This window comes from Cervus elaphus, chromosome 5, assembly GCF_910594005.1.
Source record: "Cervus elaphus chromosome 5, mCerEla1.1, whole genome shotgun sequence".
NCBI lineage: Eukaryota > Metazoa > Chordata > Mammalia > Artiodactyla > Cervidae > Cervus > Cervus elaphus.
Genome location: NC_057819.1, coordinates 396,227 through 419,860, shown reverse-complemented (window position 1 = coordinate 419,860; position 23,634 = coordinate 396,227). Strand labels below are relative to the sequence as shown.

The window sequence follows — 23,634 nt, the reverse complement described above, 5'->3', positions numbered from 1 at the left end:
TGTGCACTCAGGCCAGCGGGTGGACGCGGAAACGGGCGGCCTTGGGGATGCCCACACGGTGGCCGCAGGGCTCAGGGTGGGTCTGCAGGTGATGTGGGCGCGGACGGGGCTGGGGGCTGGCCTTCACCCGGGCCCACCCCCTTCCCTTGCCGCAACCCTGCCGGGGGCCCCCTCCTTTCCCACCCCCCTCCCCAGGCCCCCCGACCCCGCCTGGGCTCCCAGGCTCCAAACCAGAAAAACGAGATGCAGAACAAACACGCAGGGTGGGCGCAGCCTCGCCTCCAGCGCGTCCAGCCACCAGCTCCAGTCAGGCCGCAGGGCTGGGTCCCGCCCTCCGGGGGCCCCGAGAGTCAGGGTGGACGGGTGGCCCCCCAGGGGTACAGAATGCTGAGCCCCTGATCAGCCCCCCGCCAGTGCCAGGGGGTCCGGGGCTCACCCGGCGTGGGGACGTGGTGCTGGGCTCGGGACCTGGGCTGGGCCTGGGGCCCAGGACGTCGTGAGGGGCTGGGGAAGGCAGCAGAGAGGCGGGGGCAGCATCGTGGGCTCTGGGGTTGGGCTCCAGCCGTGGACCAGGCCCCTGCCTCCCCGGGAGCCCTGATCCCCGGGCGTGGGGCTAGGACCCTCCCTGTCCATCTGGAGCAGCTTGAGGCTGTGGCAGGGGATGAGGTCTAGAGGAGTTCAGCTCAGAAGAGCCTGGAGGAGTTGGGGGGTTGGGCAGACACACGGGTGGGCCCGGGGTGGAGGGCACGGGAGCCCTGAAGGGCAAGGGACCCTGGGCGCTGGGCAGGCTCCGAGCGACCATGCGCGGCCGGGCGGGCGGTCTGTCGCCACGTGGGGCCAGAAGGTGCCCAGGCCCCAGGGACAGAGCCCCACGTGCTGGGCTGTCATCCACGCGCCAGGGCGGGGTGCCCCAGCCTTCCTGGGGCCTGCCGTCCCTCGGCCGTAGGGGGCGAGAGGGCAGCGGCTGGCCAGCCCTGGGCAGCACAGGCCGGGAACCCAGCTGTCCCGGGAGGACACACCGCCCCCACCGCAGCTTCACCACCGGACACTCACATGACCCGCGTCTGGCGGCCCGCCCACCGGGCACCCCGCCTGTCACGCTGACCTTCTCCCCACCAGCACCTGCTGGGGGCTGACGGAGGTCTCTATTCCCGGGCAGGCGGCTGCCCAGGTTATATTTAGGCTGTGGATGGGGGGCAGTGGACAGCGGGCTGCCGACCCCCTCCTGGGGTCTGGAGCGGGGCAGCGGGCTGGGCTGCCTGCCCAGGCTCCACCGGTGGCTCTGCTGCTGCTCCAAGTGGCGAGCGGCCGGCCGCTGCCCGCGGGCGCTCTGGCTGGGGGAGGCCCGGCCCGCCTCCCAGCTCCAGGGCTCGGCTGTCCACGAGGCCGTTCCCTCCCGGGGTCCCCTAGGACCCTGTCCGAGGGGATGCCCAGCCCTGGGCCCTTCCTGCCGCCTGGACTGAGACGTCTTCCCTCCTGCCGCCTGCCCGGCAGGATGTTCCCGGGGAGGAAACGGCCCTGCAGAGCCCACCCCATCCACACTGGAGCCCAGGGCCCCATTTCCTGCCCCGGGCCCAGCAGGGTCGGGCCAGACTCCCCGGCCCACAGGCCTGAGCGCCCCAGCCCTGCTGCCACACAGCCTGCCTCCCGGGGTGGCTCTGACCTCAGCAGTCCCTGGCCCTTCCCTGGAGGCTGCCTGCTGCTTCAGACCATCTCCCTGGACACAGCAGAGGTTGGCCCACCTGGCACACACAGGGCTGGCCCTGAGCCAGTGGGCCTGCCTGGGTCCAAGGGTATGAAGGAAAAGGTCACGACCCTGCCCCGTGGGCGGCCTCACCTCTGGGGGGAGGGCAGGCCCCCCACCTTGGCCCAGCCCTTTCTCTCTCTTTGCCTGGGACCCCCCATGCCCCGTCCGAAGGGGTTTCCTGCCCCTGCTGACCCCAGATCAGGGCAAGTCGCCAGGCCACCCTGCCCCCCTCCGCCCCAGGAAGCAATGCAGCTAGAGGTGCAGGGGCTTCAGGCTGGCTTGGAGGCATCGAGGGCAAGGCTGGGGGCTCTGGAGGGAAGTGGGCGGCCCCAGCCTGGCCCACCCTGAGGTTCAGGAAACAGGGGGTCTCATAAACTTCCTCTCGGCCAGACGAGCTCCCAGGGGTCAGAGGCCCGGCCCCAGCTGCCCCTTCCTCTCTGGCCGGTCATCAGCTGGGTGGCCTGGGTTGAGGCAGGCTTCAGGCCGGGTGTCTGGGCATCCCTCGGGCCCTGCAGGTGGTCGGCGGTCAGTGCCGGAAGGGCCCTGGGCTGCCCAGGAGGTGTGTCCACCATGGTCTCTGCGAGGCCCTGCCTGTGGGGTCGCCATCAGAGAGAATGGTCAGCATCAGCTGTGCCCAGGGGGACCCGCCCCGGCCCGCCCTGGCCTGTGGTCCCTCCTGCTGGAACCCCCGAGCCTTGGTTCCCCCGTCTGTAAGACGAGGTGACCCTCCCGCCCAGACACAGACGCAGGGACTGCCAGGGAGGCTGGAGCTGGACCGATGCGGGCAGATGCCCCGGGGCCTTGCAGGCAGCACCTGGACCCGGCCTGGTCTCACCCTGAGACCAGGGCCCCCGCCGGCCCCCCGTCAGCGTGCACACTGCACCTGCCCTGAGCGGGCTCTCCAAGCGGGCGCTGGGACCCGTGGCTGCCCTCCGGCACACACAGGGGCTGACCACGGCCTCGGGAGGCCCGGCCCGGCCCAGCCTGAGTGCAGATGGCTGGGAGGGGGCCCTGGCGCTTCCAGAGACAGCTGGGCACCCCGGAGCGGCAGTGAGGACCTGCGAGAGGACACCTTGCCTCGTGCCAGGCGCACGTTGGGGGACCGCGGCTGGGCGCTGACCAGCCTGGGGCTCGGTTGTCAGGTCGGCCGTCCCTGGAGGGTCTCAGGGTGGGGTGAGGCCAGCCCCCAGTTCGCAAGGGTGCGTCTGTGTCCGCGGCCTCGCGGGCCCCCGCCCCGGGCCACACATGACGGGCGGCCGTCCGTCAGCACAGCCAGCCCCTCCGGCCATCCGTCAGCGGCCGCGGCGGCGGGAGCAGCGGCCTGTTTGTTTTGCAGCTCCGTGTTGCTCCCTGGGGCGTGAGCCGGAGGAAATGGCTGTTCTGCCTGGGCGGGCGGTGGGCAGCGGGGGCCGTCGCGGGCGGGGCCTCACCCACTCTGAGCCTCAGTCTCCCCCCGGTACTGGACAAGGGGTGCTGCGCTTCTCTGCAGCCCCCACGGCGGCCGCGTGCCACTCACCCCTGCCCTCGCCACTGGGCAGAGGCTCAGGTGTCAGCTGCCCCCAGGAGGGGGGTCCCCTGCTTAGAAATCCAAGAGGCCTGATGCTGGACGTCCATACTGGCTACCGCAGCCGCTCTGGGCCTGGGTTCAGGCCGTAGGCCGACCTGCAGGGAGTGGGCAGGTGGGACGGGCTGGTCTGCAAGGGCCTAGGCACCTCTCTGGAGACGTGCAGCAGGATCAGAGCCAGGGACACCGGGGCCACTTGAGAAGAGACCGCATATGTGGACAGGAGGAGGTGACACGCTGTACCAAGACGGCAGGGTCCAGACCCCGGCGACCCCCTCGGGGTGACTGCCGCGGCCCCGTGCCCCACAGTCACCCATCGCTTCTCACAATGACCCTGAGGGCCCTGCAGGCCGAGCTGGGACAGTCTGTCCCCACTGCAGCCTGGGGCTGCCCTCACCCGCCGTCTACACCGTGGTCACTCCCCTCCGCCCGGGCCTGGGCCTGCAGACGAGGGAGGCAGGTTGAGGAGGCCACAGTGTTAGGGCCACACATCGCGGGGCAGGCCTCTCGCAGAGAACAGGCTGAGTCCGCGAAGCCAGAGGCCAAAAGCTGGAGTCGGGAGAGAAACCCCCAGACCCCATCCCCTCCCCGGCCAACGAGACGTGTCTCTACCGGGAGCAGCCTCTCCACCTCCCTCTGCTGTGCCAGGGTGCCCACCCACCCAGGACAGCCTCTGCAGGACACCCCCTCCTTCCGTTGCCGGCGGCAAAGGTTGGGAAAGAATCTGAGATGCCCTCCACGGTGAGGTGAGCGTGACTAATAGCGTCCTGTCCCGTGTGCGCAGGGAGGGTGAGGCGCTTGGGGCAGCCACGTCCGCGGCCATGTGAGGGGACGGCCCCGAGCCCGGGGTTCCAGGAGAGCAGGGCCCGGGGTCACAGAGCCGGGCATGGGGGATGCAGGGCAGGGACCCTGCCGGCAGGCGCTCCGGAGACGGCAGGCCAGGGCCGCGGATGCCCGCGTGCCACGCGGGCTCGGCCGGGGCTGCCTCGGTCTCCCCAGGCGGCACCTCGGAGGCTCCCGCTGGCCCCGGGGCCCGGCCGATCCCAGCCGGGCCTGAGACAGCCCGGCGCCCGCTGACACCCCACCCAGTGCGGGCAGCCGGTGCACTGGGTTCTGGCAGGCACCCCGGCGGGAGGGGCTGGTGGAAGCTCCCTCTGTCTGTGTGTCTTGCACAGCTGGTGCCAAGCGCCCGCTTCGCTGGAGGGGGCGTCCACCGGCCCTGCCTGGGCCCTCGGCTTCAGTGTGCCCATCTGGCAGGCCGGGCCAGCGCCCTGCACCGACGAGGACCCCCCTCAGGGCCCGGCGGCCATGGTGAGGCCGGGTGGCCCGAGTAGGGGGCTGCGGGGGTGACCGCAGGAAGGGCTGGCCCTGGGGGCAGCCCAGAGCCTCTCAGCCCCGTGGGCTGAGGGGGGAGCGGCCGCCCGCGGCTGTGGGAGTGGGCCCGTGTGCAGGGCCCCAGGCTGCCCCCTCCCCGCAGCTGTCTCCTGCCCCTCAGGCGCCCGCCGCCCCCGCCCACCCCGACTCCTATTTCACTGAGGAGATTAAGACCACCTGGCGAGAGCCCCCTCCCCCCTCGCCCAGCCCGTGGGCCCCTCGAGGTGCTCTCCGGGGGCCCCCACCCCCACGTTCCCACGCATCCCTGCCTGCGGACATCGCGAGCCCCACCCCCTGTGCTCACCCGCGGTGGGCTGTGTCCACATCCAGGGTCCTCTCTGCCCCCGCGCAGCCTGCAGCCTCGGGCCGTCCTCGCGGGGTCCCAGGGGCTCGGCCATGGGCCCCGTCCAGCCTGCCCGATGCCTCCTCAGACAAGACAGGAGGAATCTCCGCTCCTAAAACCGCAGCTCTGAGCTGTTTGCTTTTGAGAAATTCCAAGCTGATTTTGCAGAGCCGTGGAGGAGGAAAAGGATTTGTCTGGGGGCGACGGGGTAGGGCGGGGCCCGCAGACGCGGGAGACCAGGGCTGGTGTGGACGCCTGGGCCGGGCGTGGAAGCCGGGCGGAGGAGACTTGAGTGGGCCTTGGGGGTAGAGCCAGGCGGCCCCTCCTCAAACCCCTGCGTGGTCCCCAGGCCCACAGACACAGTGGCCGCCCTCCCCACGGTCCCGGGGGGCTGGCTGGGCAGTGGCAGGGCCCTGGGCAGAGCAGCACCGCTTGGGAGCCAGGGGAGCTTGCTCAGCCCGCATGTGGGCGCGAAGCTCTGTTCGCCTGTCGGGCAGAGACCTGGAGGCTTGGGGAGGGCAGCGGCTGCAGGGTGGGGCTCGTGCCTATTCCCGCATGGTGCTGGGGCCACACCGTCCACCCCAGCTCAGCCAGCTCAAGAGGCCCGTCCCCTTCAAAACACTGTCCCCGCTGCCTCCCCAGGCGCGGCTACCCATGGGTCCAGGCCCTGGAGCCTTGCCCGCCAGGCCCCTCTCCCTTCACACGACTCTGCCGGGACAGCAGCGTCCCCGCCACCCGCACGGTGTCCCCGGGCGGCCCAGTTGGCCTGCCTGCTGCCATTAGCTCCCATGCACCGGGCCGAGGGTTGCGCGAGGACGCCTTCCCCAGGGCAGCGGGCACAGCGCTTGGACACCAGGCCTCCAGGCCCAGGCGAGCTTCTGGGCGAAATGTCGCCAGGAGCGGACAGGACACAGGGGCATTCGAGCTTGGAGCCGACCCTTCACCAACTCAGGCCAGACTCCTGCCCAGGGCTGTTGCAGTGAGAACAGCTTGAATTTAAATTAATAACTGGATCAAGTATCTCATGAAAATTCCCAGTCTGATATATTTAGTCAGTCTAAGTGCTCTAAGTTTCAGAGGTGCTGGGCCCAGCCCGGCGGTCACTGTCCATCACCTCCAGCCCTGTCCCCAAGCCTTGCTTCCTGAGCCCATCTGCCCACCGAGCCCCACTCAGGGCTGCGGCTTGAGCTGGGAGGCTGGCCTCCTGGGGCCTGCCTGGGAAGGCCCCCGCAGAGTGACCGCCCCGCCTGTGTCCGGGGTATCGTACCGGCCATCGGACCTGCCCTCAAGAAGGGCATGGTCTGAGGGCGTCACCTTCAGGAAATCATCCCGCATGAGCAGGCTGAAACATTCGGACCTTCCTTCCCTGTGGGGTGCCCAGGGCTCCACACGGACCTCATCCGAGCCAGCCGAGGCTGAGGCCCCCAACTCACTGAGCTGAGCGCCCCGGACGGTGACGATTTCCCACGGGGGCCCATGGGGGACGCACCTGTACACACGTGCTCCTGCGTGTGCACCCTGGCCCGTGTTGGTCTGTGTATGATGTGCACGCGCATCTGTGGGTGTGTTATGTGTGTGGCGGCCGTGCACTCACCGGTGTGTGCACGCAGTCAGGGTCCCCTGCCCACCAGAGGGGCCTGAGGAGACGGTCTCAGGCGTCCAGCTCCCCGCCGTCGCCCTCAGCCGAGACCCCAGCGGGGCCTGTCCCTCCCCGCCCTGACCACGGAGGCGGAAGCCTTGGGGCCTCAATCTAGGTCCCCGGGGCCTCTGAGTCCCGTCTCTGCCTGACGGCGCCTGCGGTGGAGGGGCCGGTGTGGCAGTAGATGGACAGACAGATGGACAGCCGGCTCTCCAGGCGGCTGGGTCCTCCCACCAAGTGGGCAGCTAAGTCAACAGGCCCAGAAACCGGAGAGGCCCGGCTGTGGTCCTCTGTTTGCTTGTTCTCGGGGGTGGACTTCCAGCCTGCGGGGGGGCGGGGCCACTGTCACCCGGGTCTGGCCGCAGCCCCCTCTGTCCGGTCCAGCCCCTGCTCACTGTCTCCTGGGTTCTGTCCTCCTGGGCCTGGAAGGAGCAGCCTCAGGGAGGGGGCGGGGGTGCGCCCAGCTGCGCCGACCCAGGGACCCTCCCGGCTCCGAGGGGCTGGGGTCACAGCGCTGTGAGGCTTTCCCGGCTGCCTTGTCCGTCCCCCCGCCCCCGTCTGCGTCCCCCACTCACTGCCCTGTGTTCACGCTGCAGTCACCTGCCCCCCAGAGGCCAAGAAGAGCTCCAGGGGATGCCGCAGAAGGGGTGGGGGCAGCCCCCCAGACGCGGCTCAGCTCACCCCACCCAGACACCTGCAAGCCAGCGAGGAGCACACACCAGGCCGCTGCTGCGCCAGCCTTCGCCAGCACCTCCCCGGATGCTCGGATGCTCGGGCCCTGCGCGGGAACCCCAGTGTGCGCCTGGGGCACAAGCCTGGCCTCAGGCCTAGAGCGCCCCACCCAGGGGGCTGGCAGGGACACGTGCTTCAGCTGGGGGCACCCTGCGGGAAAGGCCTGGGGGCAGTTAGGGGCAACAGAGCCACCCCTGGTCCCAGTGCAAGGAGCCTCCAGGCTGGCGGGGGAGCGCGCTTCCTCCAAACGAAGGTGGTGTCACAAGAGCCCAGGTCAGTGGGGGCGGGGGCGGGGTGGGAGAGGGGACAGGTGTGGGGGAGGGGAGGTGTGGGGGAGGGGACGGGATGTGGGGGAGGGGACGGGTGTGGGGGGAGGGTGGGTGCGGGGGAGGGAAGCCGCCCTCACCCGGGGTGAATGGTGTAGCTTGGCCGATAGCCTCTCCTCCCAGCCGAAGCCCCGCCCTGGGGCCTGAAGGTCTGCACCCCGCTCCCCACTGGGCCGACTGCCCCGAGGCTGGGTACGTGGAAGCCCGGCTCAGACTGCACCCGCTTCTCTATAGAGCCCAGAGTCCTCTCCCGCTCCTCCAGCCTCGGCCACGCTAGGGGAAGAGGGGGCCTCCTACCTGCCTCCGGGGCTCTGGGTTACTGCCCGTTCGTGCCCACGAGGGCCACCCAGAGAGCCTCCTTTATTGGCATCGCAGCCCTAGCACCTTGGCTGGAGGAAGGCAGGTGGGACGTGCCCAGGGGCCAAGGTCCTAAGCAGGCACCCGCGGGAGAGCGAGACGGAGGAGGAGGGAGCCACCCCGGCTCCAGCGAAGGTCGGTCCCCCTCCGGCCTCCCCTGAAACCCCGCGCTGCCCTCTGCGGGGGAGTGACTGCAGGCCTTCCTTCGGGGCCAGGGGAACTGCGGGCATGGAGAACGTTCCTGGCAAACCAGTCCTGAAACGAACGAGCCGGGTGAAGAAAGCCTGCCGCGCTCCTCCGGAATGCTGTGGCAGCCGCTGCCCCGCTCTGCGCTCTGGCCCCTGCGGCGGCCGGAGACCCAGGCGGGGAGTACAGGTGGAGCCCACCGTGTCTCCAGGAGCACTCGAGCACAGTGACACCCAAGGGCCCGCCGATCCTTCCAGGGCTGGGAGCGCAGAGCGCCGGGCAGACGCCATGGATGTGCCTGCACGGTGGCGGGAGTGACGCGTGGACGGGAGTGAGCCGGTGTTGCGGTCCTGGGGACCGAAGTGCGCTCTGGGGAGGAGCTGGGTGCCGCCCAGACACCCAGGCTGCCCCCCCCCCCCGAGAGCTGGGAAGTGAACCTCTGAAACAGGGCTACGGATGCTGGGGGCAAGGGTGAGTGCAGCTGGGGCTCACCCCAAAGCAGCCCCGAGAAGCAGGGGGTGGCTGCCCGCTCCCTCCCACCGGCCACCTCTGCCCTCGGCTGCCCTCTGGCCCCCACCTCAGGCGGAAGGTCCACGCGAGCCTCGTTTCTAGGGCCTGTAACGTAGTTTCATCCTGGTTCCATCCTGCTGACGGGCGCGGGGAATGCGGGTCCTGTCTTCAGCCCGCGTCCCGGGTGGAGGGGGCGTCATGCCCTAATTGGGCAGAACCTGATCAGCCCTCGCCCCGGTGGCGCCCACCCGACTCCCACCTGCGGCCGGCAGGGGGAGTGAGGCAGAAAGGAACCACGCAGGTCGAGGTGCGGGAGAGTGGATGCGGTGTGGCAGGGCACGTGCCCCCGCTGGGCAGTGAGGGCACTGGGGTGCGCGAAGAGTGGCGTGGGGGGGGGCGGGAGGGACGGGCGAGCGCACCCTCAGGGGCACAGGAGGCGGCAATGCCGAGGGGTCCGGTCCCCTTTGTTCTTCAGCCACTCAGTCACGTCCGACTCCTTGCGACCCCATGGACTGCTGCACGCCAGGCCTCCCTGTCCATCACCAGCTCCCGGAGTTTACCCAAACTCACGTCCATTGAGTCAGTGATGCCATCCAACCATCTCATCCTCTGTCGCCCCTTTCTTCTCCTGCCTTCAGTCTTTCCCAACATCAGGGTCTTTTCTGATGAGCCGGCCTTTCCCATCAGGTGACCAGAGTGTTGCACTATCTTTAGCATCTCTGGCCCCTGCAACTGGGTTCCAGCTGGGGCCTGGCATTGCCGTTGCATTCGGGGCCTGCTGTGGCTGGAGTGGGCAGCAGCAGCGGGGGAAGCAGAGTTGTGAGTTGCAGGAGGAGCGCCCTGACCTCATCCGTCCTGCTCTCAACCAGAACTGGCCCACTCCCTTCTGCGCTTTCCCCATCCGGCCTGGCCGCCCATGTCCCGGCTCAGGCACCAAGGGGTTAAGAAGGGCCGAGAGGACCCCTCTCCTGTCCCCCACCTCGAACTCCTCGGAGGGACAGGGCCCTCAGGACAGAGCCCGGGAGGCTGACCCCGCAACTCCAGAGGCCCCGGGGTTTTCACTTTCACTTCTGCTCCTTTCCCAAGGCCAGTGTCTCCCTCGGACTCAGCACCTGCCCATGGCCTTCGGGTGTTCGCCCAGGTATACGGGAAGGCTCCTCGGGTGCACGGGATACAACCACGGGCACCCGCACGCACCAGGACCGCCGCACAGCCCACCCACCCACCTGCTACAGTGCCCCTGGGGACGCCCCGTGCGCCCCTCTGGGTGCTGACATGCTCGCCTCCAGCAGCAGCTTCCCCTGCCCGTGGGTCCTTTGACCTGGGCTCCTGGCAGCCCCGGGCTGGCCCTGCTGTGGGGGGGGCCGGCGGGGGTGGGGTGGGCGGGAAGCTCAAGCCTAGCTGCTCCCGCATCATAGGACTCCCTGGACCTGCTTCCAGGCTGCATAGATCATGGCCACGGCCACCCCTTGGGGAGGGCAACCCCTGGCAACCACGCGCCTTCCCAGCTTGGTCCATGGGGGCCGCAGAGCCAGTCCAGGGGAGGGGCGGGGCTCAGCACTCACGAGGTCACGGTCGCCCACCCCATCACACAGCAGGGCCCACGTGCTCACCGCCTCCGCTCCAGGCCGCGCCAGTCCTGGACCTCAGGCCTGGGAACCTCATGCTTCCTGCCGGAGCGGCTCCAGGCCCCCCGGGTTCTCGGCCAGCACACTCTCCAGCTTGGGGGTCCAACAACCCCCAGAGAGGCTGCTGCCTCTCGCTCCAGCCAGGCGAAGCAGCACAGGCCTTGGAGACAGGCCTGAGGGCCAGAGCCCAGGGCCCAAGCAAGTCCTGGGTCTCGGAGGCCTGGCGCCCTGCAAGGGGGGCGTCTGGGCTGGGCGGCCATGGATGCCCCCAACTGGGCAGAGGCGGCCCCAGAGGCAGGAGGTGCGGGGAAGGGCCGGCCGCTTCAGGCTTAGCATCCGGGAAGCCTCGGCCTGCAGGCCCAAGTGGGCAGCTGGGCCTTCCAGGAGGGCAGGCTGGCCGTGGGGCGGGCGAGGGGCAGCGAGCAACCGGACCCGGCCGCGGCCTGAATTCCTCCGACGTGTCCTCGGCTCCCTTGGCCAGTCCAGGCTCCGCCCCCGGCCCTCCCTGCGCCCGGCCGGTGCTCGGGGAGGTCGGAGGAGCGGGCACTGCCCACCCTCCGGATGTATAAGCGTCCCGGCCAGGGGCGGGCGGCGCGCGGGTGCGCGTGACGCTTGGGTTCCCGGGCTGGGCGGCCTGGGCGGTGTCCCTCTGCTCAGGGTCCCCGGGCGCGACCGTGAGCCGCCCACAGGGGCCCGGGAGCCGCTCGCGGGGCCGGGTCCCGTCCCTGGGCGCCGAGGAAAGGACGACCCTGCGGCCCTGGGGCCGTCCGCCCGTGGCCGCTGCCGGAGCCTGGACGGCCCTCTCCGCGCCCAGGTGCAGGGGCAGCTGGGGAGGCGGGAGGAGCCCAGGGCAGGGCCCGGCCGGAGCCCCGCGGCCGGGGTCTGGGGCTGGGGGCGCCTGCTCTCGCTTCCCCTCAGGGCGGTGGAAGCCGGTGGCTTCACTGTACAGAGGGAGGTCAGGCCTCGGGGAGCTGCGGAAGGTCCGGGGGCGCTGGCCACGGAGGCCCCTGGGAGCTGAGGCGGAGGGCTGGGGAGCTTGAAACACAGGAGGGCCCGCACCACCCCCCGGGGCGCTCCACCCGCCAGGGCCCCCTCAGCCCAGGGTGGGGGGCCGTGACGCCATGTCCCCTGGGCATGGGGCTGCGGCGGTGAGTGGCACCGCAGGCTCCCGCCCCCGGGCCGTGGGCTGGGCTGGCCTCCGTGGGGCCGGGTGCACGCAGTCAGAGGCGGCGCCGGCCAGGCCGCCGGGTGCCTATGGACGCGCGGGGCCCGCTGTCTCCCCGGGCCAGCGCGTTCAGCATCGCCTCTCTGGTTGCAGCAGAGGCCGCAGAGCGCACCGCGCCTCCGGCCCTCGGGTCCTCCGAGCCTGCGAAGCCGCTGGGATCCCCGGCCGGCATGCACTTCAGCACCGTCACCAGGGACATGGAAGGTAAGTCTCCCCGCTGTGTCTGGGCAGACGCCTGCCAGATCCCGGCCCCTGGGGCCCAAGCAAAGAGGGCTGGCGGGATTGGGGGAGGACGGGAAAGGCAGCACTGGCGGGGTGAGTGCCCAGCTTCCAGCCTGGACTCTGGGGCGCAGAGGAAGGGCGGCATCCTGCCCGAATCCTGTGCCCCCTTCGCCTGGGGATCCCGCTGCAGAGACCCGTGCAGCTGAGCCCAGAGCAGAAGAGGGCGTGGGAGGTCGGAGGGGGACAGGAGAGAGAGACCAGAGGGAGTCAGAGAGCTTGGAGAGGTGGGGGGACAGCAGGGGAGCCCCAGAGAGCCGGGGGACTCGGAGGAGAGAGAGAGCAGGAGGGGACAGCGGGAGGAAAAGAGCTGGAGAAAAAGAAGAGGAAAACAGAACACCCGAAAGGGGAAAGACGGAAAGGAGATGAAGAGGGCCAGAACCAAAGAGGAGTGCGCGGAGAAGTTAAGAAAGTTGAGTCTTAAGAAAAGAAGAAAGTCAAGGGAAACAGTTCGGTCTTAAAAAAAAAAGTTAAAAGCCACGAATAATAGACGCACAGAGAGGAGGGGTACAGGCAGACTGAAAGGAAAGACAGCGCAGAGGGAGCAGCAGAAAAGAGAGGAAGAGGCAGAAAGTAAAACAGAGATAGAGACGCGAGAGAGACAGTGCAGGGAGGCCGGAGGATGCGGAGGGGAGACGAAAGCGACGGGAACAAAGGTAAGGGAATAACAAATTGCAGGAGCCCGGGCGGGCAGCGCCGCGCGGGAGGGCAGCCGGCGGGCGCTCCGGCGCTCGCGCGCTCGCCCGCCGCCCGGGGAGCCGGTCCGGGCGGTCGGGGGCCGGGAGGGGCGGGGGGCGGGGAGGGGGCCGGGAGGCCATTGTCTCGGCGGGGGGCGGGGGCGCGGGGCGGGGCGGGGCGGGGCGGCTCCGCGGGCGGCGGCGCTGGGCGGCGCGCGCCCGCCACTCGGCCCGGGGCGCGGGGCAGCGCTCACCTCGGCGGGGCGCGCGGCCCGCGGGCCATGATCTCCGCCGTGTCCAGCCCGTGGCTCACGCAGCTCTCGCACTTCTGCGACGTTGCAGCCTTCACGGCCAGCAGCCTGAGCGGCCTGGGAGCGGCGGGGGGCTTCCCGGGCGCCGCGTCGCCCGGCGGCAACGCTTACGGCGCGCGCGAGCCCCCGCCGCCGCGCTACGAGCCGTGCTCCGCCGCCGCGCCGGGCGCCCCGGGCCCGCCGCACGCCTACCCGTTCGCGCCGGCCGCCGGGGCCGCCAGCAGCGCCGCCGAGCCCGAGGGCCCCGGGGTCAGCTGCGTGGCCGCCGCCAAGGCGCCGGTGAAGAAGAATGCGAAGGTGGCCAGCGTGAGCGTGCAGCTGGAGATGAAGGCGCTGTGGGACGAGTTCAACCAGCTGGGCACCGAGATGATCGTCACCAAGGCCGGCAGGTCAGGGCGCCCCCTCCTCGGCCCCGGGCCGCCCCAGCCTGGAGGGGTCCGCGAGCGGGGCGGGGGGTACGGCCGTTTTCTCTGCTACCGGGTCCCGGCTCCGGCGACAGCTGCCTGGGGAGCCGGCAGAGGGGCGGGGGAGGAGCAGGCCTCTGGGGGTCCACCCGCCACCCCGGGACACCCGCGGCCTGAGGCAGGGGCTGGCTTACTTCCTCGGGGCCTCGCCAACCAGCGGATCCCAGTGGATCCCAACTTTTCAGAGGAAACTCCCGTCTCTGGTTCCTCAATTCAGTCCAGCCGGGCTAGATGGAGGCGCTGCCCGGCAACGGGGCAGTGGGTCAGAACCGCTCTGGGACAGTGAAGACCCTCCTGGGCGGGCTGTGTTGTGGGGAGGCTGCCACCCCATTTTCTCAGGCCTACGTCTCTGCTGACCGTGGGGCCTGGCTCTGCCGCTGGGGCTGCCGCCTTCTGTTGGGCTGTGTTTGTTTGAAGGGCCTGGAGAGAAGGGGAACAAGTTTTGCGATGCAGCCGATGTGACCGGCAGACAAAGGCGGGTGCCCGTCTGTGTCTAATGTACACAGGAGACACCGGCTCTGCATCTGCACGGCCCGGGAGGGCTCAGGGCCTGTTTGCAGAGCCCGCGCCGGGCTCCTCCTGCCCTGTCGCGGCGTCTTCCCCAGGGAGCCCGGGGCCTTCTCCAGCTCTCCAGCCGGCCCTGGGCGCTCAGCCTTCTGCCTGGCCCAGCCAGCATTCTGCAGCCCCCTCTGGCCTGCAGGGGCAGGGGGTAGGGGTGGCTTGTTCAGGAGGGCTGGCGTCAGCCCACCACCCGAGAGGAGGTGCCTGTAAAAGGCAGCGGCGGGACAGGCGGGCCGGGGCCGGGCGGCACGCTGTCCCAGCCCGCAGCCGGCAGCCAGCACCCGGGACTAGACCAGCCTGCGGCCATCGCCCTGAGCTGGGATTGCGTGCAGGACGAGTTGGAGCTCAGGGGAGGGGACGGTCAGGGGACCCCAAGGACACAGGCCAAGTCGGCCTGGAGTAGCTGTGCCTGGGGAACTTGCGTGTGTCCTCAAGGAAGGTGGGGAGAACCCCAGGACCTGGCGAGAAGCCTTAGGGCCAGGTCTGTGGACTCCCCAGTTTGGCCTCCCGGGGGGAACTGGGGAAGCAGCCGTAGACTCAGCTGCAAGGCCGCCCGGGACTCCTGGAATCCCTCGGTCGGTCTGCCTCGCTTTCACTTTGTTCGAGCCGGGAGCTTAAAGCGATGGCTTAGATCAGGCGGTCGGGGGCGGTCCTGCTGAGGGCCCAGGACCCGGGACTGCGTTGCTGCGGCCCACTGGGCTGACCCGGCCCGGGATGGCCGGATCCGCAGTCAGCGAGGCTGGGTCTACGTGGGTGGAGGTGCAGTAAGAAACCAGAGGCCGAGGTCAGGGCCTGCAGGCCCGCCTGACACGCTGAGTTAGCCGTTTCTGGGTTTCTAACCGGGGTGGGGGGGGCAAGGGGCTGTCCTGCCGTCCACTCGCCCTTGGCGGGGCAGGGGCCTAGTGAGGTCGGTCAGGCAGCCGGGTGAGAGGAGATACGACCAGGGCCCCGGCTTGCCGGCGGAGAGGAGGCCGCTTCCTGGGCCGCTGAAAGCGGGCGGCCTGCCCTCCCCTCCCGAGCTGACGGGATCTTGCCGCCCCCAGGCGCATGTTCCCCACCTTCCAAGTGAAGCTGTTCGGCATGGACCCCATGGCTGACTACATGCTCCTCATGGACTTCGTGCCCGTGGACGACAAGCGCTACCGGTGAGAGCCCGGCCCGGCCCGGCGGGCGGAGGCGGGCGGAGGCGGGCGGCCCAGAAAGGTCGGTCGCGACCGGTGGCCAACTCTCCAGTCCCACCAGCCCCCAGCCCCACAGGCCCCGTCCACCCCCAGCAGTTCTGGGGACTGGCTCTGGGGGGGCTCACAGGTGCTGGGGGCCCCCCACCAGCCTTGTCCGCGTTCCCCTCTCCTGCAAGGTGAGCCCGTCCCTTCCCCCTCCCCCGGGACGCTGGCCCCGGAGCCGGCAGGAAAGGTGGGGTGGCCGGGAGAGATTACGCTGGGCGGGCCTGGCCGCCCGGACAATTAACAGCAATTAATAAAGAGAGCCCGGTCCGCCCTGCGCCCTAGGCGCTGGCGGGCCAGATCCAGGCGCCCCCCCGCCGCGCTGGCCGGTGACTCGGGAGGCTGCAGGCTGGCGGGACCCGCGTGCCGCGAATTGTGGCGCCAGGACCGGCTGCCTCCCTGCTGGCGCTTCCTGCTGCCTGTGTCAGAACGGGGTTCCGTTTCCTCGCGGCTCCCTGGGCAACCCCCCATCTGCCGTCTGCCCGTGGGAGCCTCGGGCACCTCAGGCTCCCCGGGCAAGGCCCTCACCCGCTGTGTCGTGGCCCCGTCCCCCCGCGGCCCAGGTATGCCTTCCACAGCTCGTCCTGGCTGGTGGCTGGGAAGGCAGACCCCGCCACGCCGGGCCGCGTCCACTACCACCCCGACTCGCCGGCCAAGGGGGCCCAGTGGATGAAGCAGATTGTCTCCTTCGACAAGCTCAAGCTGACCAACAACCTGCTGGACGACAACGGCCATGTGAGCGGCCCCCCAGGCTACCACCCCGTCCCCCGGCAGGCCGAGGGGGTCCCTGCTGACCGCCGGCAGGCCGAGGGAGTCCCGGAGACCCGCGCCACGGCAGTGTGGATGACCGACGGGCCAGGGAGAGCCAGCCCTCGGGTCAGGGGCCTGGGCCTGGGAGAGAGGGCCTTGCTGGTCCCTTCACCACGCTGCTGGGCTTTTGCTGGAGGCGATTTCCCTGGGAAGGATGGGGGGCCGTGGGGTAGGGTGGGGGCAGCAGCCTTTGGAGTCTGGCGGCTCCGGAGAGGCCGGCCGCCTGGGTGAGCGGAGGGTTGTGCCGGGTTGTCGGCGGGAAGTGCACGCCTGTCTGGGCGCTGCTGGTCTCCGAGCTGAGCTCGGACCTCATCACCTCTATTCCAGATCATCCTCAACTCCATGCACAGATACCAGCCACGCTTCCACGTGGTGTACGTGGACCCGCGCAAAGACAGCGAGAAGTACGCCGAGGAGAACTTCAAAACCTTCGTGTTTGAGGAGACTCGCTTCACCGCGGTCACTGCCTACCAGAACCACCGGGTGAGGCCCTGGGGCAGCCTGCTCAGCACCCCTGGGAAGGGGTGGCTGCCTGGGGAAACCCAACCAGTATGGAGCACTGCCCCCCGCCCCCCCTTCCCCGCGGCCTCAGGCCCCCCAGGGCCTCAGACCATCCCCCTCCCCTCAGTGTCCCTGGCCGGACCAGCCTCCTATCAGGTTGACCCCTCAAGCAGCAACTGTCACTGTGGCCTGAAAGTTTGTTTTCCAAACCATTCCGGAAGCTCCCACCGGGGGCCTGATGCGGGTCTACCCAGATTCCTGGGGTGCCCTCCACTCCAGACCTCAGCGGGTGGGGGGGTGGATATAACTGCATTCCTAGCCCAGCCTGAGGGGCACTTGCGGGTGCAAAAGAGGAGATCCTCAGCCAGAAGGAGGGCTCCCCAGCCCTGAGGGGTGCAGCCCCCTGCGCGGGAGGGAGCGGGTGTGTTCCAGCCGTTTCTAGTGGAGAACGGGAGTGGGGGAGGAGCAGAGGGGAGAGTGGCGGGCTCCTACGGCTCCCTCCCCTATGGGTAAGTCCCGCGGCCCCCAGGGCGAGCCCAGTGCCCGCTTCCCGCAGATCACGCAGCTCAAGATCGCCAGTAACCCCTTCGCCAAAGGCTTCCGAGACTGCGACCCCGAGGACTGGTGAGTGTCCCCCAGGAGAGCGCGAGCACGCGGGCGCCCCGCGGGCGCCCCACTGGCGCCCCTGACCCCCGCCGGCTTCCTTTCCGCAGGCCCCGGAACCACCGGCCCGGCGCGCTGCCGCTCATGAGCGCGTTCGCCCGCTCGCGCAACCCCGTGGCCTCCCCCACGCAGCCCAACGGCGCGGAGAAAGGTAGGCCGGGGTCGTGGGATCCGGGCGGGCGGCCGCGCCCGGCCTCGCCCGCGCCGCAGGGGCGCTCGCGGCTTTCGCGGCGGTTGCACAACGACCGCGGCGGCCGGGCAAGCGCGCACTCGCCCGCCGGCCCGACGGCTGCGCCCGCCCGCCCCGCCCCGCCCGCTGGCGGGCGCGGGCCCCTGGGGAGGGCCCGGAGCTGGGTACGGGCGCCGGGCGGGGGCCGGCGCGCTCTCGCCGGCTTCTCCGCGGCTCAGCCGTCGGCCCTCCCCGCAGACACGGCCGAGGCCCGGCGAGAATTCGAGCGCGAAGCGAGCGGCCCGGCGGGGCTTGGGGACCCGGCGCACCCGCCGCAGCTGTTGGCGCGGGTGCTCAGCCCCGCGCTGCCCGGGCCCGGGGTCCCGCTGTCCGGTGCGCCCGGAGGCCGGCCCAGCCCCCCGCACCCCGAGCTGCGCCTGGAGGCGCCCGGCTCGTCGGAGCCGCTGCACCACCACCCCTACAAGTACCCGGCCGCTGCCTACGACCACTACCTCGGGGCCAAGAGCCGGCCGGCGCCCTACCCGCTGCCCGGCCTGCGCGGCCACGGCTTCCACGCGCACCCGCACGCGCACGCGCACCACCACCCGGCCGTGAGCCCCGCCGCGGCCGCCGCCGCCGCCGCCGCCGCTGCCGCCGCCGCCAGCATGTACTCGTCGGCCGGGGCTGCGCCGCCGGGCTCCTACGACTACTGCCCCAGATAGTGCGCGCGCCCGCCCGGGGCCCAGGCCACGCGGCCGCCGGGCCGCCCCCCGCCAGCCCCAGGGCGGCCCGAGGACCCCGCTCCCCGGCCCCGGGGCCCCCGGGGCGCGCTGCCAGCGCCGAAGTGCGCGGTGCGCGCGGGAAGCAAGTGGTATTTATTGTTCCCGGCGAGGCCGCGACGGCCCCGGCCCGGCTGGCCGCTGCAGCGTGGACGACCCGAGAACCCCCGTCTGCAGGCGGTGTGGTGTAGATACTTGTAGATATTTGTAGATAAAAGTGTAGATACCGCGCCGGCGCCGCCTTGATAAACGGTTTCGCCTCTTTTGGAAGCTGCCTGAGTGTCCCTTTCTTTGCGTCGGGTTACATCGCTAAGGGTGTCTGGGGAGAGCCGGACTCGGGGGCTCGCGGGCTCCCTGGCCAGGCGGGCCGCAGGGCCGGGGTCCCTGCCTCGCGCTGCCAGCCCCGCCTCCCGGGGCCCGCCCGCGGCCCCGCCCCCGGCCCTCCCGCCCGCGCGCCCCGCCCCCCGCTTCCACCTCGCGGTCCCCCGAGGCCTGAGCTCCTGGTCCCAGGTGTTCATCCGGCCTCGCTGCTGACATTCCTGCCTTGGCAGCTGCCCCTCTGCCTAGAACCCGGGCCCGCCCCTGGCCCGTTTTCAGGACCGGTGCCTGTCCTGTTTTTCCATGGAAGCTGGGATAACAGTCCTGGTGGAGCAGGACTCTGTCCCCTGGAGGCTGAGAAGGGAAGAAACCCTGACTCTGCTCTCAGAGCGCTTCCCCGCTGGCCCCCGCCCAGGCCTGTGCTTTCCCCTGTTTATTGACTTTCTTTGCTGCCAGGGTCCCCATGGGGTGGCCTGAGCGAGGCCACAATGACAGTGGTCATGAGTCATCCTGAAACCTGCCTGGGAAGCGTTTTTCCCAGGCCAGGTGGCGTGGGACCTCTCCCCATCAGCGCCACACCGGACCTTTGATGCGGTCCCTTCCTGAGTCCAGGCAGGAAGAACCGTCAGCGTCAAGGCTGCCGGCCTGGATGCGAGAGGGACGGGAAGTGCGAGTGGCCGAGGCCCCGTCCCCCTTCCGGGCCTGACCCGCTGCGTCTGTGGGCCTGGAGGCCACCTGGCAGCGGCGGCCTGGGCCACCAGTCCCAGGGCACGGCCGGGCGTTCCTGATGTCTGCCCTGGGTCGGCCCTTTCTTTCCGGAGGTGTCTGCCCTGGAGGTGGTAAGTGGAGCTCAGCGATCAGATGGCAGGAGCCATTCTTGTGAGTCCGGTCTAGGACGGGACGTGGTGACCACGGCTGCTGAGGAGCGAGCAGGGGAACCAGGGCCCCCAGATCCTCGTGGGGTACCTGGCGCCGGGCGTGAAGACCCCTGCAGCATCTGCCTGAGTGGCCAGCAGGCTCAGTGGACAGAGCTTCGGGAATGCAGCCCTGGATGCCGCTCCAGCGGCTCTGCCCTAGTGGGCAGTCTGCCCCCAACCCCAGGTCTGCCTCTGAGTGAGCCGGTTGTGGCCCTGGCTTCCTCGCTTGGGGCCGCAAATGCAGCCAGCCCTCCTCGTCCTGGGCGGAGAGACACGCCGTGGTTTGCTCTGCCCAGTCGGTCTCCACGTGGCACTCCAGCCTCCCACGCTCCGTCCAGACCAGGGAGAGCCACGGGTGCAGAAATCTCCATTTTGGGTTTGTTCAGCGCTGAAGTGAGGGCACGTGTTCCCTGGTGACCGGCGTTGGCAGTTGAGTGGCGCCTCCCAAGACCGCCCCCTCCCCAGACTAGAGCGAGGGTTGCTGTGCCCACTGCGGGGCGGGCCAGTGCCAATGAGAAGGACGGAATAAAGGTGGACGCTGAACTCCCACCAGCTGCATTCAAGAGCCAGGCACCTGTGGCTGGGCTCTGCAGATGCTTGCCTGACCTGGGGCACAGCCCCCACCCCCAGAGATGTGTTTTCTCCCGCTGCCTCCACGGCTGAGTTGACCTGGCTGAGACCTTGTCACAGGCCGGCTGCGAGCTGGGGCTCCCGCCGGCCACTGCAGACCCATGTCCAGAGTCATGTGAGGGGCCCTCGCTTGTTCTTGGGTGGGTGCTGGGCTGTGCTGTGCCCCCCATGCCACAGTCACCCTGCCTCTCATCCTGGGGTCGGGGGGAGGCCTGGCTCAGGTCACCGGGCCTCTGAAGGGCACTTGGGCCTCTCGGTCACTTGTCCCCAGGTGCAGGCACCTCCCTGGGACAGGCCGTTCCCCGCCCCCCCGGCCCCTGCTTCCCACTCCGACCCTTCTCTGGGGGGGCTGGGATCCTCCTCGGGGGCTCCCTCCCAGCTGTCGAACACCCTGAGCATCCTCCCTGTATCCCCGCTGGCCCAGAGACCCTGTTCCGGCCCCATGTCTGTCTCCAGGGCCAGGAGGGACCTCAGAGACCTGGTCCAGGGGCTCCAGACCCTTCGGTCACGAAGCTCTTCGAAGAACCTTGACACCCACCGCGTGAAGGAGGTAAAGGCAGGAGTGGAGGGAGGAGCCCCCGGATCCCAAGCAGCCCGGGGTGTGGGGGACCACGTCCCACGTCCTGGGGTGGAGGGCTCCCTGGTCCTGCCGCCTCCTGGGGCGTTCAGGAGCCGCCTGCCCTGACCCAGCGGTTGTGGTTCTGGTGACTCGCCCGGTGCCTGTTCAGCCGGGTCCCCAGAGGCCCACTGTAGGAGCCTCGAGACCCCACAGACCTGACCCCGCCGCGTGAGGACGTGAGGTGGACCCCCTCCATAGTGAGGTCCTGGCTGTAGTGAGGGCCCTCAGGGGACATCCCTCTGGCAGCCGTGGTCTGGGTCGGGGGATGGTCACGCGGCCTCCCAGGGAGGCCTCGGTGGTGTAGCCTCTGGACGATGGAGATCTGTTGGGGTCCGCAGGCCTATCCCTGGGGCCGAAGAGGCCCTCAGAGTGCGTGGGCCACGTTGTGGGGGAGTGTGAGGCAGGTCTGCTGCAGATGAAAACAGCATGCAGGCCGCAGGGGGAGTGGGCCCAGAGCTGCTTCGCAGACCAAAGTGGTGATCCCAGGGAGGCAGGAGTGTGGCCCAGCTGGGCTGGGTGCGGGGGCACCTGGGCCTGCAGCTGGGGCCTCGGTTTCCCTGATGTATGACCGGGGTGGGGCTCCACCTCAACCTCCCGTGAGGTTCTGCGAGTCCCGGTTCAGAACCTCCAACCAAACCTGGCCCCGAAAGCGACCTCCCAGCTGGGAGCAGGCCGGGCGTGGGGGTGTGGGGGGGTGTGACGTGGCCCCGCTCTTGGAGGGCAGATGCGGTGTGTGCTGGTCTACCTCACACATGCTCTGTATTTAGAAAAACACCGATTGTGCCTTTGATGCAATTCCCTTTCCTGCTTGTTGTCGTTCTTAAACCAGATGGGGACTCTCGGAGCCTCCACTCAACTGCTGCCAGGTCTGCGTGTGGGAATCGGCAGAACCAAAGGGGTTCTGATGAAAGCAGCCCACTTTGGGGGAGCTTAGGTCTTAATAGCAGCGATTAAACGGTCTTCTTAATTATAAAGGGTAATGTTGACATCCCTTCTCCATCAGCTCTTGATCGCGGGGAGCACACGCCCAACCCCTCCTCCCAGCCCCACCAGCTGGGCCCGTGGACAGACCGGCGCTCCTGTGGTGCGGCCCTGGGCACCAGCAGTCCTGAGGCACCGTCGCCCATGTCCAGGGCCTCAGCCCACCTCAGCAGCGGCACCTGGAGCCTCGTTTTCTCAGCCACGTGCTTGTGTGTGGTGGGCCGGGCCCCTGCAGCTCTGGGGGTGCCCTCTCTCCTGGAAGACACCCCCCAGCACTGGCCCCTCCAGGACGCTAACCCTCCCAGTTCCTCCTTGTCATCCTGGCCTCAGCCCCTCTCCCTTTCCTCCTGCCTCTGAATGCAGGCTTTATCCCAGATGCATTTCTGAGGTTCTTCCCCAGTATGTCCATGAGCTCATCACCCAGTAAGGGTGGTGGTGGCGGCCAGGCCGATGGGGGCCTTGTGCAGGGCAGGGCCAGCGGTTTGTCTCCCTGTGGTCCAGGGATGCACACGGGCCTTCCCCGAGCAGGCTGTGTACCGCAGGCAGGCAGGCGGTCCACGGCGGGGATGTCTGGTCCACTGGGCCCTCCCATGTTCCTCAGCGCCCTGGGACGCCCTGTGCCCACAGGCCGCCTGGCCGCCGGCTCCTGACTGCAGGAGCCCTGCAGGCCGTGTGCTCTTGACTGGCCTGGGTGAGGTTCCCCAGGCACCTGGAGGCCACCTCCCAGCTCTGAAGCGGCGCTGGGGGCTCGGGGTCCAGCCGTGAGGCTGCAGCACAAATGGGAGCTGCTGCGTGTGTGCAAGCGGCCTCCCTCCTGATAACAGCAAGTGGATCTTCTTAACATGAGAAGGAAATCAGGCAGCTTCCTTGAGAGGCAGCTGGCCGGATCTGGGGGCTCTCAGGCGGCCGTTCCTCCGGAGAGCCTGCGGGGCCCTGGGCTGCCAGCTGCGCTCCTGCTCGAGGGCCTCTCAGCAAGCGGGGGACATGGCCGCAGGGGCCACAGGCCTCCAGGCTGCCTGCTGAGCGGGCCCCACCATCCACCTCGGGGCCCCGCCCACCCCCACGCACCTCCCATGCACCCCTATGGTACTCACCTACCCACCATCCACCACCCACCCCCCGTAGCCCCCCACCCCCACCCACTGTGGTCCCCACCCCCCCACCACCCCATGGCCCCCTGTGCCAGCGAGAAGCCTCCGGCCATTCAGGATGAAGCCCCGTCTCTGTGGGGTGGCTGAGGGGAGGCCATGGGCCCCACATGGGCTGCTGCCCCCTGGGCTGTGTGACCAGAGGCGCTCCTGGAGAGCTGCCCCCTCCCCGAGCAGCACCTGGGGGCTGGCGGTCCCGGCACGTTTCCCCTCTGTGGCCCGGATGAGCAGGCCCTCTGTGCCTTCGGGGGGCCGGCTGGGGGGTGCCGTTAGTGAGGGGGCCTAGGACACCATCAGCACCCACTTGGGGAGAGCTGGGAGCCGTGCCCACGACGCGGCAGGGCGGGGTGCTCTCCCGGATCCAAGGCCTCGGTGGCTGGTCCTCTGCTCTGGAGGTGGGCTGCTGGCGGGGGCCCTGGCGTCCCGGCCGCCCAGTACTGTGGATGCTGGGAAGGGCCCCGGTCCGGGGTGGGCTGGACACCTGACCCCGTGCCCACAGGGCGGACTTGCCCCGGGAAGCTGGCCCGGGCTTGCTCTCTGCTCCTGGGTCCCTCCAGTGGTCAGCAGCTGCCATGCAAGTATGCCCCCCAGGGAGCGAGTTCCCAGAAGACAGAGATCCTCTCGTGTGCACCCCTGGAAGATAACTGAGGGTGAACGTAGACCCCGGATTAGACCACGGCAAGGAGCAGCTCGCACCCACGAGGGCGGCTGTCAACGGCAGAAAGCCCCGGAAGACAGCTAGTGCCGGCGGGCGCAGAGCCAGGCAGCAGGCACAGCCGGTGGACGGAATCCCATGCCCGGTGTGGACCCAGGAGAGTTGGGAGCGGGCCCTGAGCCCACGCGCATCCACCCAGGCTCAGGGTGGTCCAGCCCTCGAGTGGCGGGAGCCTCACCGCCCCCACAGACAGCTCGTCAGTGGACGGACAGAGGCCCGGTCTGTCCACACGGGGGAT

At 69.8% G+C, this 23,634-nt stretch overlaps 1 protein-coding gene across 4 annotated transcripts; it reads left to right on the top strand.

The window, feature by feature from the left end:
* The first annotated feature begins 10,519 nt into the window (after window positions 1–10,519).
* Window positions 10,520–18,146, top strand: TBX1 (T-box transcription factor 1). Of its 4 annotated transcripts, none has more exons than XM_043901024.1 (9): window positions 10,520–10,707; window positions 11,725–11,835; window positions 12,930–13,287; window positions 14,967–15,068; window positions 15,710–15,881; window positions 16,284–16,439; window positions 17,014–17,081; window positions 17,171–17,271; window positions 17,548–18,146. In XM_043901024.1, exons 1-9 carry the CDS (start codon window positions 10,665–10,667, stop codon window positions 18,009–18,011), a joined length of 1,575 nt encoding a protein of 524 aa, XP_043756959.1. In that variant the 5' UTR covers window positions 10,520–10,664; the 3' UTR covers window positions 18,012–18,146. The 4 variants fall into 4 exon arrangements, with proteins under 4 accessions (XP_043756959.1, XP_043756962.1, XP_043756960.1 ...); XM_043901027.1 differs by lacking the exon at window positions 10,520–10,707 and adding an exon at window positions 10,913–11,220 and having other exon boundaries at window positions 11,728–11,835; XM_043901025.1 differs by lacking the exon at window positions 10,520–10,707 and adding an exon at window positions 10,915–11,220.
* Window positions 18,147–23,634: the final 5,488 nt, after the last annotated feature.